The 12228-nt window shown below is 38.5% G+C and overlaps 1 protein-coding gene across 5 annotated transcripts in view; it reads left to right on the top strand.

The window, feature by feature from the left end:
* Positions 1 to 12228, top strand: part of CDH8 (cadherin 8) — a 154312-nt gene that overhangs the window by 96728 nt on the left and 45356 nt on the right. For all 5 annotated transcript variants that reach the window (XR_005626453.1, XM_039698415.1, XM_039698414.1 and 2 more), the window contains one exon: positions 5720 to 5856. Coding sequence is in view for 4 of the 5 variants with exons in the window: in XM_039698415.1 (XP_039554349.1) it covers positions 5720 to 5856 (137 nt within the window). In the remaining variant the exon portion in view is untranslated. The remainder of the gene's footprint in view (positions 1 to 5719; positions 5857 to 12228) is intronic.

Below are 12228 nucleotides of genomic sequence, written 5' to 3'. Positions count from 1 at the left end.
AAGTTTGGAAGCCTTTTCCAAGGTCTCAGATCAAATCCTGTATTTAATTCTAAGCTTTGGCTTACAGGTCCAAAGTTCTGAGAATTCCCTGCATTTCAGATGCCAACACTCAATAATCCTTGTGGGTCCCTTCCTACTGAGGACATCCTCTATGACTCTCATTTCTAAATCAGGTTTTCAAAAGCAGATAAACACAGCATCAGCTGTGTCATAAAATCATCATCGATTCCTAAACAAAAGTACCATAGAACAGCAGGGTTCAATCTGTCACAGTTGAAGCAGTGGCTCCATCCCTTATTTTTTTGCTGCTGCCCACTGTGAAAAAGACAAAAAAAATCTGTGAGGAATGAGACCAGCCATGGTGACAGCAAGTCTCTTCCCTGTGTTCCAGCTCCACAGTGATCTCTCTCTCAGTGGAAGCTCAGCTCCTTCTCTCTGCCCTGCTCTGCTTTGCTCTTGCCTTGCTCCTGGCTCCTCTCCCTCTGCCCCATCCCCTCTGTTCCTCACCCCAGCCTGAGCCTCCAGCCCTGCTTCACTCTTACCTTGGCTGCTTTTCCACTCTTGTTCTGCTTCCCTGGAATTTTTTTCTCACTTGCCTCAAACTCTTAATAATTCAGACCTTTTACAAATCTACCCATGTTCTAAAACTTAGCCTTTTTATTCTGTCCAAGCCCAAAACATGGATCTGAGTAAAAGACATCTACTTTCTACTTTTTCATCATTTTATAAATCAAGAGACCTTCAAACTTCTAAAAAGAAAAATACTTTGTGTTTGGAAACTGAATTAGAATGTTATTGCTCATCAGGTCATATAAAAACACTTAGCATACATGAAACAGAACTGGCCAAAATTCATTACATTTTTTAAAAGGGTAATTTATTAGTATGATTTATATATTTTCTTTAAATAATAGATTCAGTACTTAAGATTTTATGTTTTCTAAAATATTGGCTTCATAACCAATTAAGAAATATACAGAGCCCAATTTTCTGTGCAACTTTTTTGCTCTTGCTTGCTTACCTGATTAATTTGGATTTATCTGGGGGAGTTCTAGAAAGCTCAAATTCTTCTTATTTTTTTTTTTTTTTTGATTTTTGGCATAAAAAAATATTTTAGGGACAGGAAAAATTTCAAGTTAGTAATTCTGCTACTAAAAGAGGGAAAATAGTAGTTGGAGATAAGTAAGGAGCAGAAATACAATTCCTTTCTCTCCAGTTTGGAACAAACTAGAAAGCTGGCAGGTTCTAACCGAAACATATTCAAGCACTGGTTTTATTGGTTGGAATGTACATTTCAGGTGTTTCTTCTGTTACTTTATCATGTATATGATGCAGATTTTATGCATATTTTCTATGATACCAAAAATATCAAACTTTAGTTAAAAATCTGAAAAATTACAACAAGCTGTTCTAAAACTGATGGACTGTTTTAATGTTAGTGTTGCCTGGCCTTTTTAAAATCCCTTTTTTTTTTTCCTTCAGAACAGAATTTTAGCAGGCAACAATGAATTGTACTTCAAGGAAATTACATTTTTTCAATAGATATCTGTTCTATCAATATTTAGCTTAGACAGAGCTACTGTGTACATTTGTTATAAAAACCCAGGCAGCACAAACAAAATATGAATCACCTTCTGTGCTCCCAATAGCAGTCTGCTTTGCATTAGTCTGATACACAAAGGCTCCACACATTCAGAGGATTGCAGTGCCACAAATGAAATCGAACTTGGATATCTCTGAACATGGGAAGAGTCTGATAATTGAGTCAAAGGATAAAATGTTAAAGAATTTAGAAAAGTTGTTATCAAACACAGCCTGGAAAGAAGCTTGTGGTCTTAGGGGAAGATGTCCCTGCCCAAGGCAGAGTTTGGAACAAGATGATCTTTAGGATCCTTTCTAACCCAGACTATTCTTTCTTTCTTATTTTTTTTTTTAAGGAAAAAAAAATTCTTTATCCTAATTCCTAACTAATTCACCAGTAGTTTGCTCTTAATGCTTGCTTAGAAAATATAAAGCATTGTCTGAACTTTCTCTCACTTGATCTAAAGGCGCAAAGCCTCTCATAGGTTTACAAGCAGGTGTATAGATGGATTTTTGGGGCTGTCCTGTGCAGAGCCAGGTGCTGGAATTCGATTATCCTTGCAGGTTAGGATATTCTGTGATTCTATGATATCTTTTTCTAATCCATCAGCTTTAAAATAATCAACACAAGCTCTTTTTGGTCCTTAGCTGCATGCTGCTTAAGGGTTTCCTATTTTTTAAGGCTGATGGTGAAAAGGCTTTACAGAGTTGGGTAATAATTGCAAATAATTGCAGTTTGTTGTGGTGCCCACTCCATGCTCCTGCTGTTACTTTATAAGGATGCTCTCTTCATCTGCAGTGAGTTATGTTGGATAAAGCATGATCCAGGCACACAGCAAAACACATGAGCAATAATGTTCTTCCTATACTGCAAGTGCCCTCCTATAAATTACTGCCCTTCAGTGGCTTTTTCTGTGCAGAGATAAGATTCACTGGAGCTGGTTTTCCCCATTCCTTTTGGCAGAGATTTCATCTTTGGCAGCAGTTGATCATTTTCTTAATTCACAGCAGGCCTTAAAAACCCAGATCCAATATTTTGTGCCTCCCCAATGGTGCAGTTGTTTATCTGTCACTAAGTACCCTGTCCAATCTGCCTGGCATTAATAAAAATGGAGATTTACCACTCCTGGGTAAGTGCTGGGGTTCAAATCTCAGCAGGAGCAGCAAAAAAAAAAGGTTTTTGTTCCTATTTACATTAGTGCAAATAAGGAGTAGATCAAATAAGTCATAACAGCAACAGTGCAAGAGCAGGACTGAGAATCCTTTCCAGACTTCTGTTAAACCACTGTGGGGCTGTTCCTATAATTGCCATAGCAGACTCATAAACTAACCCAAACTTCCCAATAACCTGTGCTGGCTTTATGGCAATTTCAAAAGATATTATTTCCCAAGATATTATTTTCTCATTTTTAGAGAAATATATGTTTTATGTATGTTTTATGGATCTGACAATGCATTCCCATTAAAAAGAGTTACAACACCATTATCATGAAAAGGAAACTGCAAATGTATCGTTAGTTTTTCCAGGTTTATGACACTGCAGATTTTATTTTTTGATTTTGTAACAAATATTTATCACATTAAAATCAGGAGAGGGTTTTACCTCTTTGTTGTCTTGCAAAGACACACAACTTATGTTAAAAATGTTTCCTCTTGAATTGCTGGGTTTGTCTTGTGAGTAAATACTGCTGGGATGAGATGAGATGTGGTATAATAAACTCATGAATGTGTCACTCCCTCTTTTATAACTTCAAAACATTCATGGCAGGAAGGCCGTGAGTGGAAGTTTAAGGAAGGATTGATCCTTAGAGAAAAACTGTCTTTCCTCAGTGGAATTTATGTCAAGCCCAGGTCAACTAAACACTGAATACCATATGAGCATTTCACATTTTATTTTGTTTGTGGACTGGGAAAATTTCTTATATGTTTGGTATCAGCAGAGTGCTTTCAGCATCATTGCATAAAACTTGAAAATGAAAAGACAGTTTTAAGTGATGACTTCTTACAAAGAGCTGATTGCTGTCTTTTCTTGTATTTTCTTGAGTGAAATCTTAAACCTGTGAAAGGCTGTAAGGTATTTTTTACTAACTTCACTAGTACCAGAATTTTACTTCTAATACTTTAATTGGAACTTGGGAGACATCAAAATACAGTTGAGATCCATTTTCAAAAATGATTGCCTGAAGTTAAGTACCTGCAGCTTTATTCTTCCACACAAGTGACCTGATTTTCAGAAATGCTGAGTTTAGTGCAGCTCCCATTAAACCATTGAGAAGTGAGTATGTGGAGCTCATGAGAAAATCAGTTTACTTCAGTGTCCAAATACACATGCATGTGCCCAGCTCGAGGCACAGATATTTGGAATTTGACTTCATATTTTTGTGGTACTCTTCTTACTGAACTAGTAATTTTTCAATGAGTAGAACTAGTTCTTCTTTCAAATAAAACAAGTAAATATCTAACAAATCCCATTTTATAGTTAAGCTTGGATTTTCCCTCTTAAATCCAGTACTTGTGAAGTACCTTACCAGTGTGACCAGGTTAGCCTTGAACTCTGGCAATGCAGTATTTAAACACTTAAACTTTGAGATTTTGATAAGTTTTCATTACTTAGAGCTCTTTTTGAACGTGAGCTGTATCTTTCAGAATGCATTGCACAAATAATCTAATTGCAATGTAACTTTCATTCTGAATATGAAAATATCTGATACTGAAATAAATAAAAAAAAAGATGAACACAATAATCCTGAGCTTTGAAATCAGATGCTAATGCTGTGTCTATTAAAATCGATTGTGTTAGGCTGGAATGAGTTTGAGTTCATTGGAATATATTTATTGCAGTGTATAAAGGGACCTCCAAATCAGAATATTTTGTGGAAATTGCTTCTGCTAAAGCACAAACCAGAATGGAATAGCTGATTTTCAGATAACTATGCCATTCTCACTGTAGTAAAATACGTTCTTTTACTTTTATTGGGCTATTTTAACAATGTGCTTGAAAAAGGTAGAAAAGTGATGAGAAAGTGACAGTCTGGAGTCACTTTTCTGGCCACTCCGTAAGGTAATTGAGTGTGATACCTTATCCCAACTCTCCTAACTATTGTGTCTTGCTGTAATGCAGAACAGATGTAAAAACTGCCAGTGCATGCTGGTAGCTTCTGTAATACACAGACACAAAGGCTTAAAAGGCTTTTGTATAAATCCACAATCAGGATTCAGCAAAACCCCTTGAAGTCAATTGCTGTTAAACCATATCAATAGTTTATCACTCAACTCCCTCTTTCCCCACTTTTCCTGTCAAGAAACTGAAGGCTCAATTTTGTCATTTAGTTTCTTTTCACGAACAATTCATTAATAAAATAACTCTGTGCAAATGGACAAACATAAAAGCTTTCTGGAGATCTGGACCTGAGCTTTAAATCATCATCCTGCTTAATGCACCGTTGGAGCAATCCACTGCAGCTCTGGCTCCCTGCTTGGGCTGCAGAATTTACCTGGACATTCACATTTGCAAACTCTGACTGCCTGTCAGATGGAACTTGTTTGGCTAAAAATCAGTGATGTCAACCCAGAAAAGAATCAAGCCTCCAGCATTTGCATTGTTTTACAGGAAAAAATGGTGATTCACTGTGCTCTGCCCATGGAGCTGCTAGAACCATAAGCAAATAATGTTCTTGGTGAATTGTTCATGCTTCGTTAATTTGAAATTTATTGGTAAAATAATATTATTCAGCCCTTTTTTAAAATAACCACAAAGCCCACCACTTTTGCGACTTAATGCATTACTGTTGAAATTATCATCAGTTACTGTGAAATACCATAGAAGCTGTCCAATAAATGTGATGGATTGTGTAATTAACTCTTGATCAGCACCGTTTTTCAGAGATGCTACCCAGTGAACCTGAGGGCACTTTACGACCTTCACACTGGGTATACAGCTAATTACTCCTTGGGCAATAATTATTAAGTTTTTTTAGCCTCAGTTTGTCATTTTGTCTACTAAATTATTATGCTATTGAGCTTCTCAATCCATTTGGCTATAAAACTGCAGCTCTCAGAGGGCTCCCTAAATTGTCTCTGTGACTGTATGGATTACACCAACTTCATTAAGTAGATTACAGGGATGTCTGTTTTGCAGGTTTTCCATTGATCGCCACACTGACCTTGAGAGACAGTTCAACATCAATGCAGAGGATGGGAAAATAACTCTGGCAACACCCCTGGACAGAGAAACCAGCACATGGCACAACATCACTATTGTAGCCACTGAAACCAGTAAGTGTTTGAGTGTTCTGTTGGGTTTATAATTGATTTTGACAGGCTGTGCAGTGGAAACGTTATGTAATCAGTAAAATAAAATGTACTGGGTGTTCAAGTTAGAGAATTTTGGAAAGAAAGCTTAATTTTTGTGCAAGCTCCATTTCTTTTAGTTTTAACAACAGAAATTTTTTTTCCCAGTGAAAATGGCAATAGATATTCTGAAGTGATAGATCAGTACATATGTACAGAGTATGCAGGGTAAACGGTAAAAAATGGTTTAAAAAGCCCAGACCTAAGCCTTTTAATTAGCTCTATTAGGACAGAAAAAATTAAAGCTTTGCTATTGTAGAAGTAAATTGAAGGCTCAACCCAGACGTTCTTAATTCTGAGTGCTATTATGTTTCAGAGCCATAAATGATTAAGCACAGGGGTAATGTTGCATGAAAGTAGTGCTGTTGGATACATATGGATGAGTTTACTCACACCCAGCTCTCAACAAGAACCTGCATTGTTCAGGTCCACAGAGCCCTGGTGGCTGCTTTATGCACCTGAGTCAGGAGAGCTGCCCTGCCAGGCAATACGGGTCAGAGATTTTAATCAAGGAGAATTCTTAATTAATTTGGAGCTGCTGACAGGATCACACACGACAGCGTAATTTATTATTCATATTAGCACTGTATTTTAGACAATGCATGTGACACAAGAGTACTGAGGGAAAGGAGCAGGTGGGGAAGGTGGGGCTGGCACCCTGTGTCGTGTCCTGAACTGGAACACAAGTCCTGGATCCCTCTCTGTTCTGCACTCAGTGTGCAGCAGAACCCAACTGTGCACACACTGGAGCCAGCACTGGAGCAATATCTGTCTGCAGAGCCTGGTGACCAGGGCTGCTCACTCCTGCACAGGGACAACTGCCTGATGCCATGTTTGCTTTTCCCCAAATCTCTGCTTTGAAGGATACAGCATTATGGTGCAGAGCATTTGAAGCTCAGTTTCATAGTACTATAGCCATGTACATAAGCATATTTTATCCCCCAGTTTATTATTTGCCCTTTTTTGTTGTCTAATATCTTTCCAGTGGTACTTGTCAGTGATGAAGAGAGATGAGGAAGACTGATTTGGTTATCAGAACCTGAATTTATTGTGGGCTACCAATGTTTATATACTTTTATGTTTTAGGAAGACTAGTAATGTTTACTATAATGATTAGGTTAAAATCACATACACAAACTTATGCATATTACAACATCTCTTGCTTGCAGAGTTTAATTAAATTTTCTTTTTCTGATAAACCAGTCTGATTGAATCTTCTTTTAATTCTCAAAGTTCTCTTTGCTCTTGCCAAGGCATCCTGTTATCAAATCTCTTATGCTAACCAGGTCCAAAATCCATCATCTGTCTTGTGTCCCTATATCTCAACAGTACTTGATTTCAAAACCAAACTTATTAGGAATCCATGGCACACATGAGTGGGAAATGTGGGTCTGGGTGTGAGCTGAGCTCCCAACTTCCAATCCTTGTACCCTGTGTTGTTCTGACACACTTCAGGAATTTGGGGATTTCATTGCCAGCAGTGCCAACAGTGCCCTGTCACTGTGCCATCTTGCAGCCAAACATTACTTTGATAAATTAGCAGAAATGATTTCTGCTTGCAGGGCAGCCAAGCCACAGGGAAACACATGAGGAGAGAAAGAAAGTTGTGGTTTAGCAGGCATGCTTTTTCTGCTTAATATCTAACCAGTTAATAATTTTAATGTTTTTTAAGGAAAAATATACAAAATGTCCATGCTAATTTTCTTAGATCATGAGATTTACCAACAGCATGGAAAGCAGAATTATTAGTTTGTGATCCAATACTCTCAGATGTTGGAAATAGAAAGATGTAAAGTGAAGTCATTTTACAAGTTGTTTCCTCCAAAAAGTTAAAAAGGAACAAGATAAAACAAATAATTTTGCAAGACACTCCTCCAGTTCATTTTTATATCTCCTTTACATGTGTGTGTCAGAGCAAAGTTGCCAGAAGTGCACTTTACTAAGCCACACAAGCATGAAGTCTCCCTGTTGCATTTTCAGTTTTTTGAAACATAATTATACTCAAGAATTTTGCAAGAAATCAGCCTTGTCATTAGACTTCATGGGAGCCTCAGCATCTACTGATATTGTAAAATTACCTCTTATCAGACTGTCTATGAAAATAATAATGCCAATCTTGTTCTAAGCATTTGTGTTCCTGCTGATGGCTTATTTTTGCATTTCTAATATAATTATTTGACATTTACATAAAACAAGGGCTTAATTTCATAGACTACTGTCTTTGCTTATTTAAGTGAAATTATTTTTAAGCTCCTCAAGCAGAAATTAAATTTGCTTATAGAACTGTCAAACAGGGCAAAATGGGCATTTTTAGATTTTTTTTCCAAGACAGTAATAGACAAAATCTCTGTAGTAAAATAACAGAAATCTGTTGGAGGCAGACACAAGCAGCAAATGCAAATACAAAGTGTGTCATTACAATGCCTCCACTGACAGCCTTATTAATGGACTGCTGATCTCTCACAGGAAAATGAATATGTGGGAATTGTTCGTGCAGGAACATTTCCTCTTTCTGGGCTGGCTGCTTCCCAGGGCTTGTGCAAGGCTCTCCTCTCCATCTGCAGGGCAATGACCAGGCCATTTAACTGCCATTAAATTTGCTTACTACTCATAAGCCATCATACTGGATTTTTATTTCCATGGTAGATCCATGGTAGATACTAAATGATATGAATATGCCCTAATTTAGCAACACTTCCATAGATAAATGCCAACTTTTAACAAACCATAATTCACTATTTCAGAGCTTGGTGATGGTAAGGTACCTGCATCTAAATTTGTGCTTTAAGCTGATTTAATTTTTTCACAGCTTCCTGCTTGTCATCATGACAAAGTTATTTATTTGCATCATCCCTTAGCCACTGTCTCAGGTAGGAGTCTTCCAAGGCAGGATTGGTGTGGCTGAATGGAGCGTTACTGCTTCTGCATTTTCACTTGAAATGGGGGTGAAGCTCCTCAGGCTCAGACTGGCTGATCTTTTTAAAAGTGATCAGATTTAAAATGTGTGTAGATAATTTTAAACATTTTTAATCTTAATGCTCCAAAATATGAATTTAACCCTTTCCTGTATAGCAAAACAAGGAGGAGGAAAGTGTGAGCCAGTGGGGAATGTGATTCTTCTACGTGTACTTGATAGGTGAAAGGTGAAAGACCAGTTTGGGGTTTTTTTGTGTGGCTTTTCATTTGGTTGGATTTTTATTTAGAAGAAAGACATTTTTTGTTCTCATTCATAGGCAAGTGTCTGGCCAGTGCTTGTTCAGATGAAATTCATGCTATTGGTGACAAATAGTATTATCATTGTATTCTGAGACCTGTGCAAAGCGAGACATTTTGGATGGTGCTGTTCCCTCCTTTACTTTCTCACTGCTGACAGACTCGTTTGAAGGAGTTTCTAGTTTTCTGCAGCCTTTGTTTTCAGGGAGTTAAACTGGCCAGCCAGACTGAAGAGCAGCTGCCTTGAGTCGCTCTCCCTCAGACCTTTGCCCAGATTTTGTATTGCCTTTACATTCTGGTTCCCAAAATGTGTGGCCAGTGTACAGGGTTTTGCCTCCTGCTAAAATCCCAGTAACCATGGTGCATTCTGCTTGTGTTGAGGGACACACCTGGTGCAGATAGCTTGGTTTGCAAGCTGCAGGTTGAGCTTTGGGTGGGAGCTCAGAGAGACAGGAGGATGTGACCTGTGACCCTTTGCATGCCAAGGGATCCGATGCCCTGTGGCACAGCTGGGTGAGGGACACTCAGAGTCAGGGCAGGAACCCAGGGCTCAGGAAGAAGAGCCAAAACTTCCCTGTGCTTAGGCTGTGAAGGGATAAAAGTCCAGAGATAAAAGTCTTTGTGGGGGCCCTCAGAGGCACAGGCTCAGGCTGTGGCTGTTGTGGCTGTGGCTGTTGTGGCTGTGGTTTGTTACTGTGCTGGGAATAAATAGCTTTATGGAACGAGAGATCTGAGACTCTGTTGAGGGAAACCTGGGCCGGAACCAGTGAGGAAATCTGCTCTGGCTGTGAGTGGGGTGTGGGGAGTCAGGAGAGGGCCTGGAGCTGCTGCTGGCTCCCAGCAGTGACAGTGTGCCTGACAGGGAGTCCCATGAATGGTCACACTGGGAGGTTCCCCATAATAGTTACATGCCCAAAAGAGTGAATTCTTTAATCTTTTTGTGGTTACTAGACATTAAACCAAGCAAAGAGCCATCTGTGGAAAAGAATGAACTGAATGAGATTATTGCAGTACAGGTGATGTTTAGGTGATATAGGTGATGTTTATGTGCTGGTTTCAGCATTTCAGATTTAGTTATACATTTAGTTATACGTTTTCCTTTAAACTCCTTCTGCAGCTCTGGTCCACTGAATTATCACCCTTAAATTTATCTACTCCTATAAATATCTTTTGCACATTTTTCCTATTGTGTGATTTCTTGCATCTCTTTCTTATGGGATCAAATTAATTTTTGCTTCTTTGTTGCTTAACTTTTTTTCTTGCTCGTCTCCTCTGTCCCGATGAATTCAGCCATACGGATTTTCAAGAGAAGATAATATTAGAAAGATCCTTGACATCTTTGAAAGATGCCTCTGAAACGCAGGCTTAGGGTGTGCAGAAGAAATACACTCATGGCAAGGGCAAGACTCAAAGCTATTGAACCTGTGAATGGATTCTTAAATTTTCTTTCTACGTTGCCATTCACCAAGTTTACCCTGCTGAATGGAAAGGAGCAGGAATATCAAGGTGATGACAGATGAGAGGAAGCAGGTCCACAGGCAAAATGATTTCCTGAGAATGAACCTTTGTGCTCTGTGGATATAAAGGGTGAACATTGTCACTGACTCTGGACTTTAAACACTGACCTAATGAGATTTCTCATTAGTTTGAGGTGTAGCTGAGACTTCCATGAGCTTAAAGTCGTAGCCAAGGTTGGGAGGTTTATTTTAAATTTAAATGCTTGAGAGAGGGGTGAATGTAGACTTGCTCTGTAAATCAGGGTTGATAGTGCTGCTTATGTGTTTGAGCTCTCTGGAGCTGTATCCTGAACAGGAAAGGAATCTGGGGGCATGTGGAAGGGTTTTTTGACAGCCTGAATTGCAGTGCAGTAAGAATGAATGATTAAATTACAGACGTCTCTTTTGGTGCATCTTTTTTATGTGTACAAAGGCTCATCACATCCTTGGTTCTTTGCTACTTGCTAGAAATGAATTTTCTACCATTCAGTAAAATCTGGTGAAGTCAGGATCCTAACAGTCAGATGTGATCCCGTTCTCCTGAACCCACAAATACATTTTTTCATTGTGTAGATTACAATTATAGCTGTAACTCCTGCTCCCATTGACATGCTTGTGCTGCTGGCATTAACTGGCTGCCAATTTTGCTGGGCAGTGAAGCAGAGCAGGGTTCAGGCTGGGCTTAACCTCCTCAGTATTCTCCCAGTTTCTTGCACAGGTTTTGCAGCACTTACCACGTTACGTGTTGTCAATGCTAGTCAGAGGAAAAGAAAATCAAATAGCCATTACTTATTTATTAAACCATTTTTTCCTACTGATTCTGAATGGAGCTCAGAATCACTGATCATTCAAGAGATCAGATTGCCAGACATGGATAAGACATGTAATAATTAAACTCTTTCCTCTTTCTCCCTCCAGCTCCATGGATTTGCATTTCCTTTTTCTAATGCCTGGAACAGCCACCTTGCAGATATTTCCTAGCACACTCACAATGTGGGCCTTTAATACTAGGGAAATGTTATATCAGTTAACCATTATTGCTGGTTAACTGATATAACAACAGCAGTAATAAATGGAGAACTTAGTGTACTTTGAAACTGAAGCAAAGACTTAGGTAAGAGAAGCTGGTTTAACTTAGGCTAGAAAGAAATTTATTAGCAGTAGAATTTGACTGCACAACATTCCTCTGATTTAAATATGAATATCCTGATATTTGCATATTCATCCCTCCAAAACTGAAGCTGAGATCTGCTTGAGATACAGGATTCTAGTGAATTCTTTGGAAACAAAATATACTGCAATGGCTTCATTATTAGCAATGCTTATCTGAAATTCTCTTTTTTAAAAGTGAGGTAATCTTTTTCCCCGGAATATTTGTATTACATGGTTTAGCTTCCTTGAATGATACCTTAGATTTCAACAAGTAAAGACTTCTAAATATATTCCACTTGGCTAGCTCAGATTTGTGACAAACACATCAATAAATAACAAAAAGCCTTGCTCGTTATCTCTAAAGACAGCTAAATGATGATCCCTTTAAAGTCCCCAAGCTGGCTTTCACTACATGTAGCACTGAGTGGACTACTCG

Source organism: Passer montanus, unplaced genomic scaffold (assembly GCF_014805655.1).
Source record: "Passer montanus isolate IOZ18808 unplaced genomic scaffold, ASM1480565v1 scaffold124, whole genome shotgun sequence".
NCBI classification, from domain to species: domain Eukaryota; kingdom Metazoa; phylum Chordata; class Aves; order Passeriformes; family Passeridae; genus Passer; species Passer montanus.
Note: the sequence above shows the minus strand (reverse complement) of the source record. Positions and strands in the feature narration are given on the sequence as shown.